At 48.5% G+C, this 25,132-nt stretch overlaps 1 protein-coding gene across 5 annotated transcripts in view; it reads right to left on the bottom strand.

Annotated features, from left to right (window-relative positions):
- The window catches only part of CCDC69 (coiled-coil domain containing 69), a 49,461-nt gene extending 42,722 nt beyond the window's left edge, over positions 1 to 6,739 (bottom strand). For all 5 annotated transcript variants that reach the window (XR_006889416.1, XM_046667187.1, XM_046667188.1 and 2 more), the window contains exon 1: positions 6,550 to 6,739. Coding sequence is in view for 4 of the 5 variants with exons in the window: in XM_046667187.1 (XP_046523143.1) it covers positions 6,550 to 6,597 (48 nt within the window). In the remaining variant the exon portion in view is untranslated. The remainder of the gene's footprint in view (positions 1 to 6,549) is intronic.
- Positions 6,740 to 25,132: the final 18,393 nt, after the last annotated feature.

The raw sequence follows: 25,132 nt of genomic DNA, 5'->3' as shown, positions 1-25,132 counted from the left end.
TGTAAGCATTCAGACCTCGTCTAAGCACCTCCTGTCTGCAATGCTCCCCATCCTTCCGCGGAGCCCTGGTCCAAAGGGGAGAGATGGGTTCTGGCTGCCCATTCTGACTGGTGGTAAGGTGGGGAGTAATTAACCTTACAATACATAAGTTTCCTAGGGCTGCTGTAACAAATCACCACAAAGCCGGTGACTTAAAACAGAAATTTATTCTGTCACAGTTCTGGAGGCTAGAAGTCCAAAATCAAGTTAGCAGCTAGTTTGGTTCCTTCTGGAGCTTCTGAGGGAGGAGCTGTTCCGTCCCTCTCTCCTAGCTTCTGGTGTTGCCAGCAGTCCTTGGCGTTCTGTGGCCGGTAGATGCACCCTTCCAATCTCTGCTTCTGTCATCGCTCATCCTTCTCCCTGTGTATGGTGTCCAAATTTCTCTATTCTTATAAGGACCCTAGTCATTGGATTAGGGCCCACCCTAATCCAGTATGACCTCATCTTAACTGGATTATGTTTGCAAACCCTATTTCAAATAAGGTCTGCATTCATAGATTCTGGGGGTACATGAGTTTGGGCAGTGGGCACATTTTAACCCAGTACAGTAGCAACTTTTCTGATGTCAGGGTTATTTCCTTAAGGAGAGGGCAGGAGGTGGGTTGCATGGGGCAGTGGAGAAATGGTGAGGAGGTCCACAAGCTTCACTGTACACGCAGTGGAAGAACTCCACCGCTGGGGGAGAAGGACTGGAAGTAGGTCATTTGTGCATCACGTACCTGGAGGAAAGCATGGATGTGGGATGGGTGTTTTAGGTATTGTAAGGCATTTGGCCTAGATGTTCTGGAAGTTTCAGGTTGAAAATAAAGTGACACAAGATAAACGATTTTTAGGGATTCAAATGCACCTGGCGAGAGACGCAGGATGGCTTGTCTTCGGGTAACGGATGGACTCAGATCTATCTGTACTAAAGATGGATGGGTTTTCTCTCCTCTCCGCCCACAGTGGGGTCACAGGAGTGTCCCCCCTCCCCCCCCCCCCTCCCGTGCTGGTCCTGCTCCCCTTCTCACCCTCTCCCCGGGTCATCTGGAACGGCTCAGTGCTCTGAGGGCGGAGGACACCAAGAGGATGAAGTGCAGCCCCTGAGGATGGAAACCCAAGCGCACCCAAGATGCCAGACCAGAACTCGGGCCATCCGTCAGACTCTTCCTTTTACGGCGGGGAGTCCCTATTGTTCCCAAGTTTATTTTTTGAACATAAATGTTTATGAATGTTATACTGAGACCCTTTAGAGCTCCCTTTCCAGGCAGATTTCAGACTTTTGTTTACGAGCTCATCTATGAACACTAAGACGTCAGGTGGCAGTCCCGCCTACCAGGAGCGTCACCATCTTCATTTAGATAGCAGCCTGCTTCTGGGCAACTAATTTGAAGTTTTACCTTTTCTGTCCTTTTTACAACCAAAACCCCCACAAGTGCTGATGTGAAGTATGGGCCCCAAACTCAACCCCCGATTGAGGCAAAGATGGAAGTCCTCAGGTGGCTGGGGACAAATCAGGCTTTTGGGAGAGCAATGCAAGCTGCCTGGGAATTCAGTGACAAAGGAAAAGGACAGACTTGAAAACTTGTACACGTTTGGAAAATGTGTTCCCAAAGGTTGTGTCTCTGAGGCAAGGATTATAGGGATTTTTCTAATGGATTTTAGGTCACAAGGCACAAATGTCCTTTTATAAAAGAAATCTGACTCACCCTCACAAAGTTGCCAGAGCACATAGGTATGGAAGTCTGTATTGACTTTAGCTGGGATGATTCTGGGAAAGCATTATTTTCTGGGTTGGGCAAAAGCCACGAGCTCAGGGGCCACATACACACCACGTCCCCAGGATGCTTGGGGCAGAGGGCTCTGTGCCTGGGAAGGCAGCTTCCTCTCCTGCTCCCTGCTGCCCCACCCTCGGCAAACCAAGTGAAAAGGTCAGCTTTGCCCTGATTTGTCCTGATTTCCCCTCCGCTCCCCTCGGAACTCAAAGCCATACTCTCCCCGGCTTAGGCTGAAGACACAAGGATGCTCGTGAATGATGAGGTCAGGGGTGGGGAATGTAAACAACCAGTGCCCAGACTGGATAAATAAGCCATGGGACCCACCCAACAGTAGGGGGCCATTAAAAAAATCATGTTTCCATGAACTACTTAGCATGGGAGAACGGCCTGAGCAAAATATTAAGTAACTAGAATATAACCATTTAAAATGGTCCCAATTGTGTAAAAATACTTACACTCACGTATAATATATATGTAGTAAAAATAGCAGAAAGAATAACACTGAAATGTACACAGAGGCTCTTAATGGTGGGATTAAAAGCGATGTTTACATTTCTTTATATTTTTCCAAATTTTGAAATTTTGCCTCAAACATTGTAATGATCAGAATAATTAGATTTCTCAAGTGGAATCCCAAATATTTCTTAGTCCTAGGCTTGCATCCCCTTTTCTATTCTTGCCAAAATGTCATCTGATCTCTGCTTGAACTCCTCCAGAGATGGGGAACTCACTACCATTCTTCCTCATGAGAAGTAGAACCTGGCTCGTTTTAGCTTCCCCTCACTGGCCACAATTCTGCCTTCTGGAACAAGGGAGAACAAGGCTGCTCCCCATGCCCTTGACAACACTTCAGAGGTTAGAAGGCAGTGGCCTGGCTCCAGGCTTCATTGCTCTAACCCCAACAGCTTACCAAGGACATTAATGTCCCTGCGTTTCCCACATAGCTTTCCTCGGGTACAATCCAGGCGATGAAGTCCTAAAGTATAACCATGTCTCCCTTATGACATTGCTCACATTCCCTCTGATCACGGGCATACCACTTGCCGGTCAGCGTATCAGGGACTCTACTGCACGCATTCTTTCAATTAATCTTTAGAACAACCTGATGACCCAGGAGTTAATCATGCCTATCTTACAGATGAGGAAACTGAGGCACAAAGAAGCCAAGTCCCTTCCACAGTCACTTAGTGGATCTGCGCTGGAGCCAGAATGAAGCAGCACCTAGCCCAGAGCCTGTGTGCTGAGTGAATAAGTGAATACGTGAGCCCAGGGCTAACCCCCTGCCATTGTGTCTATGGTTTTGTTCCATTTATGCCCATGCCAGGCTCTCCCATGGCACTCACTTCTGCATCTCTCCCTCTCTCTCACCTGCCCAGCTACCTGGAAGCGCTCCTGAAGGGCTGCTGAAAGACTGACCCAGAGGGAACCTGCCACCTGAGGCCCAGCTTTGGGAGCAGTGCGGAGCCAGGTTCTCTGACGCCCTGCTCAGGGCTGTGGCGCTGTGGCCAGAGCTGAAGTCCTGGGGACTGGGGACTTCAGACGTCATACCAGGCACGTGTGCACAATGAACATGAGCACTGGGTGCCCCTGCCCACCACTGCCCAGAGGGGGCAGGTAACCAGCCGGGGATTGAAGGTCCCTGCGTACTCCCATGTGACTCCTACTGGTCTTTGGAAGGCTGGTCTCTGGGCCCCTATCCTCTCTGTCCAGCCTTCTCCCAAGTCCTCCCATGGGGTGTGGCCACATCAGCCATGGTCTCTGCCAGAAAGGGTTTAGGAAGGACGACACAATGCAGATGGTTCCTCAGTACCCACACCCAGCCTGCTAGGGATCCCCACTCATTCATTCGCCAGGATATCAACTTGTCCCAATAAAACTTAGCCCAGGTGGGGCCTCTCAGTGGGGTCTAGAACAGCTGGTCAGCTAAGGCCACCAGGCACTGTAGACCACAGAATTCAGCAAACCCTCAGGTCCTTGAACCTGGAGGGCACTTGAGAAGTCCCAGTGGTCAAGCCCCTGTCCCCAGTAGGGTGGTCCGCACTGAAAGCTCCGGCCTCGTTCCTTGCGGCCTCCACTCTCCACAATGAGCCCCTCACACTGCACGTTCTCTGGCTCAGCCTCTGCTCAGGCCGTTCTCTCAGCCCCGACTGGGTAACTCCCACCAAACCCTCCCCACTTGACCAAGGCATGCCCACCCCCCATCCACGAAGACTTTCTGGGTCGTTTAAAGCTGGAGGAGGCACTCCCGTTGCACCCTGGGCTAACCCCCAGCCTGGCTTTCATTCAGCCCTCATTCACTCCCTCCGATATTTACACGGCACCTGCTCTGTGCTCTGCCAGAGGCCGTGAGCCCTGGATGGGGAGGGCAGAAAACCAGGCTCAGCTGTGCATGCCACCAACTGGCCCTCTGACTTTGGACACGTCACTCCCCCATGAACCTCAGTCTCCTCACCTGCAAAGTGGGGAAGGTTCAGCAGCTCAGCCTAGCTTCCAGGGCTCTTGTGAGGTCAGCAGGATGTGAAAGTACTCTGTTAACCGTCACTCAGGGTGAGTCATTGTTGTCGTGACCTGACCCTCTCCAGTCTGAGCTCGTTTTTGTGCATCCCATCCTTCGAGTCCCCCACTCCCCCAGCCTGTTGGGGATGGGCTCGGTAGCTCAGGCCCTCCAGGGGTTGGCACCTGGATGAGACATTGGCCAGGAGCCCAGCCTGGAAGGATGGAAACAGGCATGAACTTTAAACAAAACCAGCTTGTAACTCCTGCCATGCAGGGGCAGGGAAGACATGCCAGGCTGCTCTGAGGCAACAGGGTAAAGGCTTTAATGCCAAAGAGCTTTGGAATCAACAAGAAGCCGGTGGAAGCACAGAGCAGGGGTGAAGACAAAGAACACCAGATTAGGGGACTGGATACCCGGCTTCAGCTCTAAGTTGCTCTGTGACATCAGTCATGACCTTTCCCTTCTCCAGGCCTTAACCTCCCATCTGTACATCTGTACATTGGGCGCATCAGCCCAGGTGGTACCCAAGCCCTTTCCCAGTTGGATCGTCTGTGCCGACTTTACTTGCCCTTCACAGCTTGGGACAGGGGGTCCAGTTCATGCTGTGCCACGGACAGACAGGGACAGCTTCTAAGGCTCTCCGAAGGGCCAGGAGGCAGGGGAACCCACGCTCACTGTGGTCTCCCCTTCCAGCCTGTGGAAGGGTCAGGCCTGGAACAGGGCTCCTCCTCCAGTCTCCTCCCACCTCTGTGCAGATGGAACTCCCCCTTGACCCACTTTGCAGACTGAGAGGTTGACTCAGGTCAGAGAACACAGATTCTCGGACCCTTAGACATCATCCTGCTCATCTCCCTCCCTCTCCACACAGAGGGAGAAACTGGGGCCCAGAGAGTCGTAAGGGCTTGCTGGGGGTCACACAGCGTGTTTGCGGCAGAGCCAGCACTTAAACCCAGGATGGATGTCCCCCTGTCAACAGCTCCATTCCAAGTCTCAGGCCAGGCTCAGGTTGATGGCCCCGTCCTCCCTGTCAGCCAACCCTCTGATTCTGCTGATGGAAGTCAGCCTCAGTTTCCCTATGGAGCCAGGAAGACATGAGGGGTCAGGGCTTGGTGAGGTTTTCTGAAGTGAGAATAAAGGAGAAACAAGGAAAGCAGGGGAGACATTGTACTTGGGACCAAAACTCATCCCGCTGGACTAGGCACAGGGTGGGGAATAGAATCATCCAGGGTGGGGACAGTAGTGAATTCCCACAGGCAGCACAAGCAAAGCGGAAGCAGAGAGAGATTCACGTTCAGTGAAAAACTACTAAATATTGTCACCGTTTGGGGTCTCTCAGGGTCTCCAGGGGACTGATCATCAAGTTTATGGTACCACCTATTCCCGCCTGACTGTAGGGCAGGCAAAAGTAGAAAAAACAGTCTCCAGGGTCCTCCCTTCCCACTCTGGGCCTCAGGTTGTCCCCTGAGGAGGTTGTCCTCTGGCTCCAGGCTCTGACCTTCTGGGCTTGTCAGACCCCAAGGGGCAGCTGGTCCCACTGCAAGAAACCTGAGCAGAGAGCAGTCCCCTGGGCCCTAACCCAGCTCCAGGCCCCTTGAGGGAGGGACAGGAAGGGCGGGAAGAGCAGCAGAAGGCTGCAGATCTCCTCCCTCGTCGGCCCCTCCCACCTACCCCCAGGACAGCCCACATGCACCGGCTCTCGGGCCTGAAGAGGCTCTAGACCGGCGCTTCTCAAACTTTAACACGTTTTGTAACCACCCGGGCATCTTGTTAAAAGGCAGGTTCTATTTTAGCAGAGCCTGAGATTCTGCATTTCTAACAGGTCCCAGACCATGCCGATGCTGTAAATCCCTGGACCACTCTGCGAGTAGCGGCCCTAGAGATTATCTGCCTCTGAACGGTGCGAAAGCCAGAGGCCCAGAGAGGTCAAGTCACTTGTCCCTGGCCACACAGCAAGCAGCCCCAGACCGAAGGAAAAGGGCACCTGCCACAGGCACTAGACACTTCCCCACTGGCAGCCGGAATTAGCTACCCTTCCCGGGCCCGTGTTTGTAAACTCGGCTGCCCAGCGCCACTCAGCCCGGGGCCAGGGGAAAGAGCGCTGCCCGGCCGAGCTCTCCCCACCAGCCTCTCGCTGTTCTCCGCCCGGCACACCGGGCCGACCGCTGGAAGCCCAGGGCGCCGAGGGTCCCCTATGGTGGAGCGGTTCGGCACTCCCCATCCCCTCCGAAGGCAAACTTCTCCGCCGGCGCCCTTTACCTTTTTGGGGGGTTTGCAGCAGCTCAGCCTGCTGTGTCCGCAGCCCATCCTCCTCCGGGGGCTCCCGGACGCCGCCTCCCAACTCCGGGGCCCCCAGAGGACCCTGCCGTCCCGGCCCGCCGCTAGCTGCGCGCGCGCCAGCCGGGGCTGCCGGCGAGCCCCTGAAACTGAACCTGGAAGCGCAGCCTAGAGCCCGAGCGAGCGGGCGGCCGCGCGCCGTAAATACCCGAAGAGCAGGGCCTCCGCGAAGCCCGCGGGGCTCGGCGCCGCCGCCCGAGGCAGGTGACCAGAAGCTTTGCAAAGGATAGGAACCTCCGGCCAGGGCAGAAAAGATGCTTTTCCGGGCCTTCGGCAGCGAAAAGGCCAGGAAAAAAAATTAAAGCAATAATTTAGTAAACAAAACAGCTACCGTTTAGTGAGAACTATTTCTGTCCTGGCTACTTTGCACACATTATTTTTATTTCTTGCCATTTCCTTGTAACAAAGGTATTATTTCCTGTATTTTGCAGGTAAGTTGAGGCTCAAAGATCTGAAGTGATTTGCCTAAGTTCACGTAGCTCGTAAGCAAGAGAGCCCAGATAAGATCCAGTTCTAACTCAGAACCTAAGCTGCAACCCACTTTCCGACCAATATATGACAACACTAAGTTTAACGGCAATGCCTTCCCACTTCTGGGTCAACAGCTCTTTCCAGCTCACAAGCATCTGTAATATTCTACTCTGTCCATCTTGGAGAGACGTTACCTGTCACAACAATCTTGTGAGGCAGACGGGCAGATGCAGTGGGGATAAAGGACACAAAATATCAGTGTCTGGGAAAAGGAACTTTTATTTACCCTCGCTTTGTTACTAGCTGAGGTTTCTGGGGTTGGCAGTGCAGGAAAAAGACACCTAACTTTGAAAATCCGTGTGAGTGCGTCTCTGTGTGTCTATTAAGAAATTATACAAGGCCCGGAAACACTTGGAAAGGTATGTCGATGAAAGGCACTCACAGGCATGAATGGGGAAGGAAATGAGACCACAGAGTGTGAGACCAATAGCTGCAGGTTCTGAGAAAGGAAACTAAGGACACGGGTTAGATGAGGTTCTTGGAAGGAAGAATAACATAGGATAGTGGTTCACAAAGTGTGGTCCCCAAATCAGCAGCATCAGCATCACCATGGGAGAACTCTGTTGGAAGTGCAGATTCTCAGACCCCACCTGGACCTACAGATCCTGAACTCTGCGGATGGGGCTCGGGAATCTAACGTTTCGCAAGTCCTCCAGGGGATTCTGGCCCACGCTAAAGTTTGAGAACCACTGCTGTAGGATGTGCTAAACAGGTAACGAGGAAAGAGTGTCCACTTAAATTAACAGTGTTTATCGAAACAGTGCTTATGATTTTAAAACAAGCAAAACACCAAAACAACATAAATATCAAAGAAAAGGAACTTGGTTAAATAAATTGTGATACATCTACAAAAATACAATCTCCTGTAACCAGTAAAAATACTGGTGAGGATGAATTTTTAAAATTTTACAAAATGTAACACATTCATTCTTATTTAAAAAAAGGTATCAATAGTGATTACTGCTGGATGGGTGAGATTTTGGATATTTAAAACTCTTCTTCATTTTCTTATATTTAAAAAAATAAGTATACACTTATTACTATTATAATAAGAAAATTACTATTGTCATAAGAAAAAGTTTTTTTTAAAAAAAATACGTTTTTAAACTCATGCAAGAGACTAGTTTTTTTACCACCAAGTCATGGGTAAGTATGTGAAATCTCAAAGAAATGCACAACGACTGTGAATTAACTAGGTAGAAAAGCAACGTAAAGGGCAAGAATGGCCAAAAATGTGTGGGGAGATCATGCTCAGTAAGGCCCTGTGCGATCCTGAACCAGCTGTTTCCGCTTTTGGACAGTTTCCCATCTGAGTATTAAAGAGTTGGACTTTCTAAGACTGATCTCGAGCTTTAATGTCAACAATTGAAATCAATAACTTGGGCTGGTGGGTAGGAGCCAGGAAGGCATATTCTGTTCCCGGAGACTCTGTTCTCGGGAATTCTTGCCTCCAGCTTCTTTGAGCTTCCTGGGAGGCCGTGCTCAGATTTCCCACTTGCATACAACTGAGTTTTTAGTTATGTGATTTGAAGTTCCTGCCTGAGAAAAAATTCTGAAGAGTTGTCTTGCTTTAGTAACTTGAGTTTGAATTAGTTGCTAGTGAGACTTTTGGTGGCTGACGTACCAGTCAGGTTAGGTTGGATTTTGGTGCAGTAATGAAAACATAACAATCTCAGGGACGGACGGTGAGTGAAGCTAAGTTTTGCTCACACTATATGTCCAGCATGGGGAGGCAGGGGGATCTGCTTCCCAGAGACATCCTACACCATCCTGTGGGGCAGCTATCTCAACACCATTGCTTCAGGGTTTGCCAGGGCAAGAGAAGAGAGTGTACTGAGAATGGCGCCTGGGGTCTTAAATGCTTCCACTCAGAAGTGATACACATTAAGGCCACTCACATTTTATTGGCCAAAGCAGGTCACACAGTCATGCCCAACTTCAAGGGGATGCGGAAGTGCAATGTGTGCTCAGAAGGAGAGGAGAACCAGAAATACTGGTGAACAGCAGAAATGTCTGTCATAGTCAGCAATCAACAAGCAGGTACTACGATGTGCCCATTTCTTGGGCAAGTAGGGTGACTAACTCATCTGGGTTTGCTCAGCATCTCCCCACTTTTGGCACTGAAAGTCCCATGTCCCAGGAAACTCCTGTCTTAGGGATACTGGGATGGTTGGTCACCCTACGGGCAAGGCATAGTAAAGGCACAAGAAAATAAGACTCAGTTCTTGTCCTTAACTTAGTTATAATCTGTTTTTGTGACATTAGACCTATGCGTGGGAAAAGATGGGAAACAATACAAAACAGGTCATAAAGCTAATGTCAAGTTGTGTATTCCTGCAGAAAGTATTAGCATTAAAAGGAGATAAGAGACCAGGGGGCTGGTGTGGGGAAGGAGGACTTCCTGGAGGAATACTAAAGCCAAAGGACATTCATGCCTGAGTGAATCCTAGGATCTCAGGTTGGGATGGGATCTGATGTTTGGCTTCTGTTGCTCACAACCGAGACAAATCTCTTTTCTAATTTCCCTTCTAAGTGTTTGTGCAGTCTATATTTGAATACTTCCAGTGATGGGGAAATCACTACCTATCTTTCCATATCTAAGTGGAATGGGAGAAGTAGGGAGGAGTAATTACAAGAGGGAGGAACAGCATGAGTCAAGTCAGGGTAGAATGTGGAGGTTGGGGAGTGAGGAATTAGTGGTGGTGGCTAGGTTGTGTGTAAAGGGACAGAAGTGGAGGATGGGGTGGGCTCTTTGGGAAAGCTTGGAAAGAACGAGATGCAGATCACCCTGAACATCTTTCACGAGAAAAGTACAATATGCCCATACATCAAAGGTTTTGCACAGAATTTCAGGCTCTCCCTGTAGCTCACGCAGCAGGTCTGTGTGTGGATCCCAGGCTAGGAACCTCTCAACTTGGTGGTCGCTAAAACAATTGTTCCCCAAACATATGTTGTCTGCCCAGAGTGGCTTTCTCTACAATCCGTCTCTGTGGGTTGTCATTCCACCTGTGCGTCAAGAAGCAGCTCCAGTGCCCTCTCCTTCCAAAAGCCTTGCAACGCCTGTTCCACACACGGCAGCTGTCCTCTGAGTTACACTTGTTTGTGTGCTGTGTGTCCTCCCTAAGGGACTAAGGGTTACACACCTCTGTTTCCTCCCTCCTCACCCCACCCGATACTTAGTAGGTTGTGGGAGAGACTTCCTGTCACCTTACTCAACTTCCGTCCTTCCCTCTTCTTTAGTTACAGAATCCTGACGTTCCCTGGGCCCACAGCGTGCCGGGCTCCCAGGCTAGCTCCCCAGCTTCCCTTGCATCCAGGGGCGGCCGGTGATATGTAAGGGGGAACACTGATTGAGACTTTCAGGAAAACTTTCAATAGGGAAATGACTCAGCTGGGAGCAGGGCTCCCCACTTCCTTGCCCCCCCTTTTCCTGCCTGCAGTACAGGCATGATAGCTGAATTCCAGCAGCCATTTTAATACCCTGAGCAAAAAATGGAAGAAGCCTTGATCTCTGAGGAATTATTGAACCCCGTACCAGCCTTGACCAACTACTTGCTAATTTTTTCATGTAATAGAAGAAATAACAGATTTGTTTAAGCCACTGTCACGGAGATTCTGCCACTAGTAGCAGAATGCAATCTCTAACCAATTCAGAGGTCACTCATTAAGGTTTGTTCTATTGAATTTAATTAGAATAATTTACTTCTGGAGACACTATGTGTACCCCAGCTTCAGTCCTGGAGTGGGGAATGAGGCTCTGCTGAGACAAGTACCCTGGATTTGCCAGACTCTTAATGGAAATGTGAGTTTTGACAGCTTCCTCCTGGAATATATGTAAGGGAAGGAAATGAAAGGGGACGTAAAATCGTTGAGTCCTTAGGCTCCTACTGGAGTGTTTCTCCAGGAATGGGCAGGCTCATTTCCTTCAGAATCATCTGGAGCCGTCTCTCCTCTTCCCATCTATGAATGCGGCCTGGGAGCACTGAGTCTGAGGAATTTGCACACTCAGGTTTGAGCCTTATTGTTCCAATGGTTGGGGTGGGTCATCTCATGAATGAATCAAATTATTACATTATTTATTTTGAGTTGTGTTGAATTGAATTAATGAGGAGGTCCTTGGAAAGGAGAACTGAGTCTGAGTGATGCTAATTAGCAAGAAGCCATCCCTGCCTATTTTCCCAGGAGGCCGGTGGTTTGTGCTTTGGGGCTGCCTTGGGAGAGGTGGCAAGATTTGCCTTACCACTTTCTTTACCAAGAGCCGATTCGTGTCAATAATCACTGGTGGGTGCTTTCTCTGTTCAGTGACGTTCAGATGAGGTCCTCAAGGAGCTTCTATGGTAATGCAGACTAGGAGGGGCACAGGGCATCACCTAGGGATTTTCTCCAGGGAAAATTCCCATCACCTTGTTAAGTGGGCTCCAGGGTCTAGAGGCTACTAGTAAGGAACAGAAATAGCCGTTTTTTTACATCAGTGGTTCTCAAAATGTGGTCCAGGAATCGGCAGCATCAGCATCTTTTGGGAAACCGTTAGAAATGCAAACAGTTGAACCCCACCCCAGACCAGCTGCATCAGAAACGCTGGGTATAGGCCTAGGAATCTGTTTTACAAGTGCTCCAGGTAGTTCTGACGTGTCGTTATGTTTGAGCTCATGTCTGACAGCCATTTTTCTTTTAAAGGGCACAGGGATGAGGGACAGAATGGGGTCCAGGGCTCAGTGAGTCTACAGGTGAACCCCATTTTCCATATTTGAGACATCTTTGGCTGGGCTGGGTGTCTAGTGTCTAGGCTGCCCTTACCTGTGCCCTCCATGTGACACACAGGAGGCTCTTCTGTGGGCCTTGAGCCACCTCACACCTAGGGACTAAGGGTGAGTCCTTCTGGATGACTCCTCTGATGACCAGCTTGTTAATTTAGATATAATCAAATGAGCAGGACTCCAATACTAGCTGGGGGCTTTCCAGGCCCAGATCAGAGATGGATATTCCCCTGTCTGGCTGCAACTCAGTCAGTAATCTACCTGTCCTCCCCTGCATGCCCCCCTCATATTCCTTCTCAGATGACCGTTTGCACCTTCTGCGTGCTCCCACCCAACATCGTGTTCTCAACTCCATTCAGTTCCAAACATATTTACTGTAGATCCTTATTCAGTGGGGAGCCCAGTTTCCAGCAGCCCGCCTCATTCTTTGATTTGAAAAGTGAATATTTTTCCACCTATGTCACCTGCTATGTAATCACAATTTAAGCAATCTTCCAACAGATAACTGCCCTAACCCCTCCCTTCTGGAAAACCCGGTGTTTCCAGGCCTTGATGCCACCTTCCTTGTTCCACTCCAATGGGAGCGTCTTACCCACATGACACTAACCGGAATCAGAGTCGGAGGGTGGTGAGGACAGGGACTGTGTTTCCCAAGTCAAAAATTGGAACCTGTGATTTGGCAAAGGAATTTGTGACATTTATAGTTTTTATTGACCTGATTCAATTCTTTGCCAACATATTGAATTTCTGGAACATCTAAATAGTTTACGGGGATAAGGAAATGGAATATTTGTAAATGGGTGATCGAATCCAAGGCTTAGAACCTAAATGTCTACAGGGTTGGGTAGGTGCATAAGTGTGGAGAGGGCCAGCATGAGGGAGGGGGTTACAAAGTGGGTACCATATGCCCATCGGAAAGGAGCTCGGGTGGTCATGCTGCGCTGGATGGTGTTAGAAGGAAATGAAGGCCCAGACTGGCCTGACCTTCCAATTTTTCACAAGAAACTAGAAATGTTTTATTTTGTTTTGCTTTTTTTTTTTTGTTGAGGAAGATTAGCCTTGAGCTAACATCTGTGCCCATCATCCTCTATTTTATACATGGGACGTCTGCCACAGCATGGCTTGATATGTGGTGCATAGGTCTGCGCCCAAGATCCAAACCAGCGAACCCCAGGCCGCTGAAGCAGAGCGCACCAACTTAACCACTCTGCCGCTGGGCTGGCCCTCTGTTTTGTCTTTTTAATGTAAAATCTCTCTCTCTCTCTCTCTCTCTTTCGCACACACACACACACACACACACGCACAAACCATCATGCAAGCTAAACAAAATATTTGCGGGAGGTTACATTGCCTCTCATCTAGGTAGACAAATGATATAACAAGGGATATGGAAAAATACCATGGAAGCAAAAGGAGTACCAAGTTCTGTCTGGGAGAGGGCAGGGTGGGGCAGGCTTCACCCAGGATGTGATGGCCCAGCTGGGCTCCGTAGACTTCTTCTTGTCAAGACGGTGGGGAACTGTATCTCTGTGAGGGGATGAATGTGCTAACTGACCTCATTGTGGTGATCATTTTGTAACACATAAATGTACAAAAATTAAAATTAAAAAGAAAGAAAATGGGGAAGAACATTCACGCCCAGCGCTGTGCAGGTTTTCCAGGGGGCTCAGTGGCTCAGTGTGGCTGGAGTGCTGGGCGAATGCAGGGAGTGAGGGAGACACAGATAGAAGGGGGAAGCCTTGAAAGCCCAGTCAAGATGATTTTACTTTATCCTGTAGGCAGTGAGGGTGGCCCCATCAGATTGGTGTATGCATGGTCACTCTGGGGCTCAGGTGGAGTGGACAGAAAGCGTGGTCTTAGAGCCATCAACTATCTACTGGAATGGTTCATGAGAGAACTGGTGTGGGTCCAAAAGGCACTTCAGTCCAGAAGGACTGCAGCCCCCAGGTGCAGCTCAGGCCCTGCCCTCGCTGAGCTCCCAGCCTGATATAATAGGGAAAGTACGGCGCGCTGCAGAGTGTGGGGTGCTGCCGGGGTAGGCGGAGAGCGGCTTCCTCTCCTCTCAGCCTGGGAGGCGGCAGCTAGCAGCCGGCAGTGTTGTGGTTACCAGGGCCTTGGGTTACAACACATGTTTGTTTTTTAAAAACCTTGCAATACCTTTTAAATCAGGGCCCTGGACAGGATCCAAGGACAGTAGCGAGGACCGGCCCCCCCCTCCTGGCGCTTCTTAAAGAAGCAGCTGCTGAGGCAGGGAGCCTCCAGGACCTGGATCGCTGGGGGAGGCTGAGTTCAGGCAGGGCTCGGAAGCTGGGCAAGGCTGGCAGAAGGGCAAATCTCCAGTTTCCCCCCTTCTCCCCTCTTCCTTCCTCAAGACACTTTTGGATGTGGGGCGCTTGAAGAAGATGATCAGTCTTCTGAGCTGTCTTGGAAAACCAGGAGGAGTGGGTAGAGGGGCCAGGGATGTGGGGTCCAGCTCCTTGGGAGCAAGGAGGATCTTCCAGCTGGTCAAGGGTTCAGGGATCTAGCTTGACAGGAAGTGAGTGCCCCGTCAGGGGTGGTGTGCAAGCAGAGGCTAACATTGGTCAGGCATGTTGGAAAAAGCAAGCGCGGATCTGTGGGAGGAGGGGTCCTGAGGGAATGGATGCCTGCATCCGTGTTGACTGCGACGGGGAGGGATCTTCATTGTGGTCCCTTTTCAGAGACAGACGTCATTCCTTTAAGGAGTCAAGATTGGCATCCAAGAGACTTTCATTCTGGTGCGCTGTTGGTGGGAGTGTAAAATGGTACAGTCGCTATGGAAAACAATTTGGAGGTTCCTCAAAAAATTAAAAATAGAACTGCCATAAGATCCAGCAATCCCACTTGTGGGTATATATCCAAGAGTTGAAATCAGGATCTTGAAGAGATATCTGCGCTCCCATGGTCACTGCAGCATTATTCACAACGGCCAAGCTGAGGAAACAACCCAAATGTCCACTGAGAGACAAATGGATAAAGAAAATGTAGTGTCTACATACAATGGAATATTATTCAGCCTTTAGAAGGAAGGAAATTCTGCCACTTGTGACAACATGGATGCTTGAGGACATTTTGCTAAGTGAAATAAGCCAGTCACAGAAGGACAAATACTGCATGATTTCCCTTACATGAGGTATCTAAAATAGTCACTCGTAGAAGCAGAGACTAGAAGGGTGCTTCTGGAGATCTGGCGTACAACGTAATGCCTATAGTTAACAATATTTTATTGTGCACTTAAAAATTTGTTGAGAGAGTGGATCTCATGTTGTGTTCTCATTGCAAAAACAAACAAACAAAAAACTAAAACAAAAAACAAAGAAGCACAAAGAAACGTTTGGAAGCGATGAATATGTCTATTACCTTGATTGCGGCGATGGTTTCACGGGTGTATGCATATGTCCAAACTCAGCCACTCATATACATTAAAGATGTGCAGATTTTGTATATCAATTATACCTCAATAAAGCTGTTTTTCTTAAAAAAAGAGAAAGACTTTCATGTCGATCTTTGGTTTGCTATTGATTTGCATTTTGACCCCGGATAATTCACATACATTCCTGTCTCTGGCCTCACATCTGCCACCCACGCTGTACCCAGTGCGGGCATGGAGTAAGTAAGCTGTAGCAAAGATTTGTTGAACAATAAATGAGTGGGTGAATTAGTTGGGTTGGGATCAGAGGGCTTCAGAGGTTCCATGAGTCTCCTGAAATTACTTTTCACCATTGTGTGTGTACAGGTGGTTCAACGCTTTTCTGGATAAAGGGTCTATAGCTTTCATCACCATCGCTATCATTTACTGAGGATTTATTGTGATATGCTAAGGTCTTCGCAAATTTCATCACATTTAATCTGCAGGAACCATGAGGCATTTGGATGGGTTACTATTTCCCCTGTGCTAAAGAGGAAGCTCAGTTTTGGGGAATGGAAGGATTTGCATAGGGTCATACGCTGGATTTGAACACAGCTCTATCAGACTGCCCAACCCGAGCTCTAAGCCACCATGATAAATGACTTCAGTTTCTCAAAGAGATCTGCGACCCCAGAAGGTGAAAAGAAAACATTCAAAGGCTCTAGAGTTCTATTTCTCTGTGGGACTGTGCGGAATGGGGAGAGAGGGGCGGAGGTGGAGGAGAAAGCGAGCCAGCCTGGAGCAGGACATCGCCCACGCAAGCAAGGGCTGCTATTTAGCAGGGGGCCCCCGGAGCCCCCAGAAAGGATGATAAGGGGGCAGGCAGGGAAGGGCCTTGTAAGAGGAGCCCGGGGAGGGGGAGGGGGAGGGGGCTATCTCCTCCCCCGCCCCTGCTGCCTCCAGCTCACCCTGTCGCCTGATGTCTAAATAAGGCGTAGAGGCACATTCTAGGCAGCTAAAAATAAACTCCGGCTCCCCCTCCTGCCCTTGGGCTTTGGCGACCTCCCCAGCCCTGTCAGGACTCCCCTTGGCAGGACCAGCTCTCCGGAGCACGCCCTCCCCGGAGCTGTAGAACGGTATCTCACTGGGGACCCCAGGGTTCCGGGGGAATGCTTCCTACTGCAAGAAGACTTGGAGCAGAAGTCAGGATGTCTGGGTCCCACTCTTGGCTCTGCCCTAACAAACTTGGGCAAGTCCCTCTTTCCCCACAAGTAGAATGCGGGCGTTAGAATAATGATGTAAAGCTCTGGCTTTTTTGAATGAAGTCAGGATCCCATACTCTAGGGTCAAACGTCAAAGTTTGCTCACCGGGGTTCTTTAGGGTACATCTGTCCTGCAGACTCATTTTGAGCTCACTCAGAGTCGATTATCTGCCTATCCTTAACGATTTGAAGAATTCACATAAGAGTCTGGATTTCCAGCTTCTCCTGAAAAATCAGATCTGTCCACACCAGGCCTGTGTGTCTGGCAGCAAGGAGCCCGGATTGGATAGCGGCCGCCCCCTGCCGGCGGGATGAGTGTACAACAGGTGGCCGCCGACACCCACGCTCACGTTTCTGCCCAGCCCTGCAAGCAACGCTGTGCGAGGCTCCTGGAGCGATTGCAGTGAGTACTGTTGAGTGCAGGCCGATTCACTTTTGCATCCCAGGGCCTGGGACACTGGCATTGCTCTGCCCAGCAAATGTTTGTTGAATGAATAAATGAGACAGCTAATAGAATGCTTTGGAAACTGTAAAGGGCCTGGTGAAGGGATAATAACGATGGTGCTACCTGGCTGAAATCTGGTGCCAGTGCATTGCTAGCATCTGTCCCAGGGTCCAGGTCCCAAGCCTAAGAAGGGACAGGATTCTCATACCTTCACCCTCAACCCTGCCTCCATTAGGAGTCATCAGACGCTTAAGGTTCTTTTAGGCATTGCCTGGGCCTCCCAAGAAGTTCGTGGAATTGTCCTTGGTTGGAAAATTACTGGCAGAAACGGACAGGGTCTGTTAAACTCAATCCTTGAGAGCCACTTTGGGGGCCAGCAGAGGGGCGAGGGAGGAAGAAGGAAGGAGGAGAGTAGTGATGGGGCTCAGGGCAGGCCGCCCGAAGATGCACCACTCTGGTATGTGGATTATTTCGAGCAGAAGACCATAAAGGCTCAAAAGTCTCAGGAAGAACATTCGACCTCCTCCCACCCCAAACTGCCTAAAAGGATTTAACACAGAGGCCTGTTCCAGGAAGGAGCTCAGACCATATGATAGCTATAGTATAATGGAAAATAGGTGCGATAGAAAGACAGCAATAAACCGATTTTTTGGCCCAGCAAAAACTGTTTGACAAACATTTTCATTTCCATCTCTGTGTAAATTCTCTTCCTCCCCTCTGAACTCCCAAATCACTAGCCCCGACATCCTCCTTGTCTGTAGCCGAAGATATTTAAACAGGCAGCCTCAGCAGACGGCTGAGTTGCTCTGTTTTTCCTGAGCTTCTCCCATGTATACATGTTCTTAAATTTTGTTTGATTTTCTCCTGCTAACCTGCCTTTTTAATTATTTGACCAGACGTAAGAACCTTAAGGGAATGGGAGGGAATTCTCCCACTTCCCCTACAGCAGCAAAGGTAGAGCAGAGCTGTTCAAAGAACAGGCTTCTGGTCAACCTGCTTGGATTCCCCCGGCTCCTCTGGGGCAGCTCATTGGAGCTAGACACTTCACAGAACCAAAGGAGGCTGCGTCGGACTGGCCCTCAGACATCAAGAATCCATCCCACCAAGGCAGTAGGGTGATGAGGTGTCTAGCGAGAACCTGCGAACAGCTGAGGCTTTGTGCTTCCTGCTCTGTTTCAGTAAACAGGTGACTCCTTCTGTATCCCACCACTGCCACTCCATGGTGGAGAAACTCAGTCTAGTGCGAACCTTGGCTACTCTAACTGTGGTCCTCAGACCCACAGCGTTTGCCTCAGGGGCAGCTTATTAGAAATGCAAATTCTTGGGCTCCACCCCAGGCCTGCTGAATCATAATCTGCATTTTAACGAGATCCCAGATATTTTGCATGCACATTACCATTAGGTGAAAGCTGCTTTAGACCAGTGGCTCTCGGTGTTGGCGGCACCTTGGAATCCTCTGGGGAACTTTTAAAAATGCTGATGCCTGGGTCCCACCCTGGGGTGCAGGCTGGGCATGGGCTCCTAGGTGACTGATTTCAAGCTCTCCAGGGGATTCCAGTGTGTGGCAGCATTGAGAATCACAGCTCTTGGCGAAGGCTCTAGTGAGATGAAAATCTTTGGGAATCAAAGCGATGCAAACTTGTGTGAGGTCCTCCCACCCTGGGCCCTCAGACTGAGGCTGGCTGGGGAGGCTGCTCCCCAGGCACCTTCCCCAGCCCGGCCTGGCCTGTCCGACCAGTCCAGCCCCTGCTCTCCAGCACTGGCAGGCCTCCAGCTGCTCTCAGGTTTCAGATAGGTAAGGTGAGAAAGGGGTCGTGCTGTTAGCTCTGCAGTTCTGCCCAGAGGAGTGGCCCTGAGCTGGGAGACTAGAAATCTGCATCCTCATCCCACCGCTGCTGAGTGGCCGTGGGCGAGGCAATTTCTGTCCCTTTCTGGGCTTCGGTTTCTTTCTCTCTAAAATGACCTAATCATAGAGGGCATTGAAGTAACTTCTAGTGTTTCTTCCAATTTTATATGTATACACACAGACTTTCCAAATTGAAAGGGAACTGAGAAATCACGTAGTTTTGACCTTACCTTCTTACAAATCGGGAAACTGAGGCCCAGCGAGGGTAAAGGCATTGCCTAAAGTCAGAAATGCCATTACCATTTGCAGAAAAATTCACTGTCTAGAGCATACCCTTTTACATATCTGCTGCTGATTTTATGGGGGCTCTGTGCCTTTCATTGCCTTTGCCTTTGAAGTTGTAGGTGGCTCATAACAGTGGGAAATAATCTTTGCCTCTAGACACGTAAATTTTTGTCCTCTGCAGGTTAAACTGACTTCCTCCCCCACTTATGGACAAGGCCAGCGTTGCCTCCATTTGCACATTGGTCTCAACAGTCCTGATCTGTAAATGGGTTCATTCTTTGAACTACCCTTCACACTGGTTGTAACATCTCACAGGATCTCTCCTTGAGGAAGTTAAATAAAACCTCTAATGTGTGTTCATTTTATATCTGTACAAGAGTTATGATTTACCTTCTTTTTGAAAATTATGCCTTAGTAACAAGAACAGCCAAGATTTAAAACCAAGTGTCCAGACTGTCAGTGCAAATAATCCATAATCAATCTATAAATCAGAATTGAGGTAAGTTTATTATGACCCGATTTGAGGACTGTAGCCCATGAGAACTTTTCCACCCAGGAAGGAAGCTCTCCAAAGAGGTGGGGTGTACAGAGTGGTTATGTACCATTTTGCAACAAAGAGCATCCATCACATTTGACAGGAATCTCTCTTTTACTCATGAGATGCTTAGCAGGCACAGCGGGTCAGTGGTCAGCAGGTCAGTGGTCACAAGATGAGTTAAAGCCGGTCAGTAATCAATCCTTATGTCGACGAAAATAATCCATAACCAATCTATAAATGAAAATTTGGGTGAGTTTATTCTGAGCTTAAATCTTAGGATTATAACCCGGGAGAGTCTTTCCACAAAGGAACAGAGCACTCCAAAGAAGTGGGGGTATACAAGGTGGTTATATGCCCTCAAAGAGTATGTTTCACATATGATTGAAATGTCCCTTTTACAATAGTCACGAGGCTGCTCTGTCGGCACAGCGATTGATGGAAACGGCAGATAGGTCTGCTGTCTCAGTGAATGCTGCTGGGTGGCAGGTGTGTTGCCTCAGGCTGGGCCGTCACAGATGAGCGCTGCAATCGCTGCAATCGGTTCCCAGCCTAAAGAAAGATGCTTAATCTTTAAGGAGATGCCAACGTTGGGAGGGGGAGAGAAGTTGCACCTTTATCTCAAGGGCCTTTGCTCTTGCCATAGGGAATCTCTAAAGCAGATATACAATGCATGCTCAACGCCTCGGTCAGGCCCTTTTAGAAAGACAAGGTCAGGCTGAATTAGGTTTACACCAAATGGCTTCCTCATATATTCCAATATATCCTATTACTTGCCATTTTTATTTGTCACTTAGTTTTGGGGAAGAAATCCCTGTCCTCAAAGAACTGCTGATATGGGGGAGGCAACGTCCCTGTCTTTAAGGGCATCATTCTTGGCTTTGGAATGTTGTAAATGTTTAAAGCAGATGTACAATGCACGCTCAACAGGCCACATCAGGCCTTTCCGGAAAAACAAGTTCAGACCAAATTAGTTTTAAACCAAATGGCTTCCTCATATACTCCAATATATTCTATTTGTGTCATTTGTTCGTCAGGACTAAGTTTGGGGTTGAAACTGCACAGAGACCAGGTGGTAAGAAAAGTGAGAGGTGCATGGCCTGTAGGGGCTGTGGACTGCAGAGCCCAAACCCCACTGAAAGGGTCAATGGCAGCTCAGCTTTAATGGACTCTTGCTCTGTGGGAACGCAGGCTGGTGTTTGCAGATTCTCTGATTTTTCAGGAAAAGCTGGAAACCACAACTTAATGAGAAATCACCTATTTTTATTATATATTGGCAACCAAGTAAAACTTCTAAGAAAGACCATGCAGACACAAAAATCTTGTTTGAAGCTTGCGTTGCCTGTCTGCGACCTCGACATCTGAGCCATGCACCTGCTTCATTCGCATTTGAGGTGGTACGCAGTCCTCATTACATCTGATGAGGTTCAGGGTAGGCCACCCCAGCGTGTGCCACTGTGACATGTGGATTATTTCAAGCTGAAGACAATCAAGGCCCAATAGACTCAAGGAGAGCTTTCGACCTCTGCCTTGACTGCCTAAGATTTTAGATAGGGGCCTCTACCAGGGAGAGACCTATTACCAGAGATAACGTTTTACGTCAGAAAGACTTATCTGCATGGCATGGAGAATATTTGTTTACAACACGTTTGCTCCTCTCATCTTCCTGTGAATTGTCTTCCTCCTCTTCGAAGTTCCAGAACCCTGCCCCCTTCTCCTTAGCTCAGGATGGCATATAAGCCTTAATTGCCTGACCACTGGGGAACCTCATATCTTAAGAGTTCTCATACATACGAAATTAAATTTGTTTTTCCCCCCTCCTGTTAACCAGTCTTATGTCAATTTAATTATTAGACCAGCCAAAGAACCTAGAAGGGAAGAAAAGTCTTCCTCCCTTACGTGCTCAGAGCATTTACCACACCAGCCTTTATCCACACACAGGGTCTCCAAGAACACTCACTCCCACCACACACAAACACGGCTGGTAGGTATTCCGGGCCAAGTAAGTCCAGGGCTCACACCCAGGACAGGGAAAGAGACCTTGTTTTAATAATTGCCCTTTTTATGTATGTGTGCACCTATTGTATGCCAGGAGCTTTACCTCACTCGATGTCAACCTTGGGCGCACATTTGAATGACCGGGGATTTAAAAACACATACCAGTGCTTGGGTCCTACCTCCAAACATTTAGATGTAATTGGTCTGGAGCTTTAAAAGCTCTTTTTTTCGTTTGTTTGTTTTTTTGGAAGATTAGCCCTGAGCTAACATCTGCTGCCAACCCTCCTCTTTTTGCTGAGGAAGACTGGCTCTGAGGTAACATCAGTGCCCTTCTTCCTCCACTTTCTATGTGGGACGCAACAGCATAGCTTGCCAAGCGGTGCCATGTCCACACCCGGGATCCGAACTGGTGAACCCCAGGCCACCGAAGCAGAATGTGCGAACTTAACTGCTGCGGCACCTGGCCGGACCCTTGCATTGGCTCTTACCGCAAATATTTCTCATTTCTCCCAAGGATGGTCAAAGTCAGCCTCCTCAGAGAGTTCTCAGGCTCAAAAAGGCAACCCGTTGCACTTTGTATTACTTTAACCTGATTTCTTGTCTTCTGGCCTCACTACTATTGGATAATATCCTGTTCATTTCTTTACTTGCTCATTGCTCTTCTTGAATAGACCGTAGTCTTTGTGGGAGTGGGGTTACAGGGATCAGGGCAGCACCTTTATCTTGTTCAACTGTTGAATCTCTAGGTATTAGTTTGAATGGGCGAATAGTTTAGCACTGGGAGGTAGTTGTTTATTATTATTATTATTTTAGTCCTTGTTTTGCTAATGAGGAAACTGAGGCCATAGAGGTTAAGGCCCCTGCCCAGGCTCTCACTGGGTCTGCCTGACTTGGAGCAAACCCTCTGAACAAGCCACTGTCCTGTTTCATCTTCCATCTTGGTTACAGTCTTGGTTTTCATCACTAGGTCTGGGGCCTTCCAGAATCTCCTCCAAAGCCCTTCAGATGGAGATGTCAAGTACTCTAATCCCAAAAGAATGCGCCCACTCATTGAGAGGTCCTCTAGGGTTGCTGGGAGCATTAGCCTTTACTACCCAAGATCACTGACTTCCTGTGTGAAAGAGGGGGCCTGAGGCTGAGAGAAGGGAGTGTTGAGGAGTCAGGAGGAAATGGGTGAGGGGGTTGAGGGGCCTTGGCAGGTGCAAAGATGGAGAAGGAACAATGCTGGAAGAGAGGCTCTGCAGCCCCTTCGAATTTCCAGTGACGTTCCAGGGCATAGTAGTGTTGGCACCTAGCTCTTCCAGCCACCACCCACACACCCACCCGGGAGCTCAGCCACGTGGACGTCTCTCAAACTGCTGAGGTTTTGCTTGTGCTGTGTGACATTGGGCAAGTCCTCTTTCTCGAGGGACCTCAAATTACGCTTGTGTAAATGAAGAGGCTGTGCTCCATGAGACAGGGAAGAGCTTATCAGAATGGGAGGAAGGTGTGCAATTGAAAAAGCATATTAAAAGATCAGGTAAAGTCTGAGCTTAGGTAATAGTGTCAGGCCCGGGGAATTCCTCTCCCCTTTTGGTTCTTTTCAGTGTTCTAATCATTAAATGGACACAAGAAAGATTAACAGGAGAAAAAGAAAAAAATTTTATTTCTATGTATGGAGGACTCAATAGATATTGGGAAAAGAAGAAATGATGGAAGCAAGCAGATTTTATACATTCTAGACAAAGAAACAATAAATTTGTGAGGAACTAACAGGACAAAGGAATTTAGGCTTGGGGGCTAAATTAGTGAGGAATCTAAGCAGACTTTGGGCTTGGGGCAATAAATTAGGAAAGAAGTAACGACCTTGGCTATACAGGTTTCTGGCCCCTGAATTCCCTAGCTCTGGTGATAAGGATGTCTCTCTATCTCCTGGTATAGGCAGATTACCTTTGTCAATGCACATAATCCATAATCAATCTATAAATCAAAATTGGGGTGAGTTTATTATCTGAGTCATGTCTGAGGACTGTAGCCCCGGGGCTTCCTTTCCCAAAGAAGAAAGCACACCAAAGAAGTGGGGTGTACAGAGTGGTTATATACTGTCTTGAAACAAAGAGCATGCATCACATGTGACAGGAAATATCTCTTTTACAACAGTCATAAGATTGGTTTGGCGGCCCAGCAGGTCAGTGGTCTCAAGGTGAACACAGCATGTTAGTGGTCAGCAGGTCAGTGGTCACAAGGTAAACACAGCAGGTCAGTAACTAATCCTTAGTTTCTAGGAAGAGATACTTATCCTTAAAGAAATGCCAATATGGGGGGAATCCACATTCCTATCTTTAAAGGCGTCATTCTTGGCTTTGGGATATTGTAAATGTTTAAAGCAGATGTACAATGCATGCTCAACAGGCCATGTGAGGGCTTTTTGGAAAAATAAGGCCAGGCTGAATTAGTTTTAAACCAAATGACTTCCTTATATACTCCAGGATGTCCTATTGCTTTTCATTTATTCATCACCTTTCACGTGGGAGATATATCTTCTGCTTTCAAGGGGCACAGAGAGAGGAGGGTCAGAGTGCCCTTTTTGCACTGGCTGTTTTCTCAAGTAACTTTAATTAAAAATAATCAATATGCCACTGTGGCACATCTTGGGGCAGCCTGCTCTGAACCCAACAATAGTAATGTACCAATGCAAGTTTCTTAGTTTTTGTAAAAATACCCAGATATCTTAATGTTAATGGGGGGGGGGACCTAGAAGAGAGTTCTACACTATCGTTGCAACTTTTCTGTAAATCTAAAAGTAATTCCAAAATAAAAATTTATATGAAAAGAAGATGATTAGGCAAGTTTTAAATTCTATTCCTGCATTCATTTATTCAACAAAGATTGTCTGTTTGGGTCAGGCATTGGGTACACATTAGTGACCAAAAGTCATGGTCCCACCTCTTGTGGGCTTTACAGTCTAGTGGCAATTTGGCAGGAATAATATCCCTATTGCTTTTTTAAAAAGCAAAACTCAACTATAAAGTGTAGTAGCTTAAAATCTTGGCTGACGGCATATATAAGCAGAATCTTTGCTCCATCACTTCTGAGCTGTGTGACTTTGGCAAAGCTAACCCCACTGGGTATAGCTTTCCTCAGTGGTAAGACGGAGCAACAAAATTGATTGCCTCATATGTGCTTAGCATGTATTAAAACATATACCAAATGTTAGTTATTATTATCAACGTAATTATAATAAGTATTAAAAAGACAGTGATTCGTAACACGGATATGGGGAAGCATAACATAGACAAGGAGCGTGACATTTTTGTCAAGGACTCGGGTGAGAAAACACAAAGGTCCTTCAGGCAGTGACCGTGATAGCCTAAGCTCAGAAACGACAACGCCGCCCCTCCCTCGCGCTCAGCACCGCCCCTCCCTCGCGCTCTGGTCCCGCCCCTCCCTCGGGCTCTGGTCCCGCCCCTCCCTCGGGCTCTGGTCCCGCCCCTCCCTCG

The sequence above is a fragment of the Equus quagga genome, chromosome 7 (assembly GCF_021613505.1).
Source record: "Equus quagga isolate Etosha38 chromosome 7, UCLA_HA_Equagga_1.0, whole genome shotgun sequence".
Classification (NCBI taxonomy): Eukaryota; Metazoa; Chordata; class Mammalia; order Perissodactyla; family Equidae; genus Equus; species Equus quagga.
The sequence above is the reverse complement of the archived record's forward strand: the minus strand, read 5'-3'. Positions and strand labels throughout refer to the sequence as shown.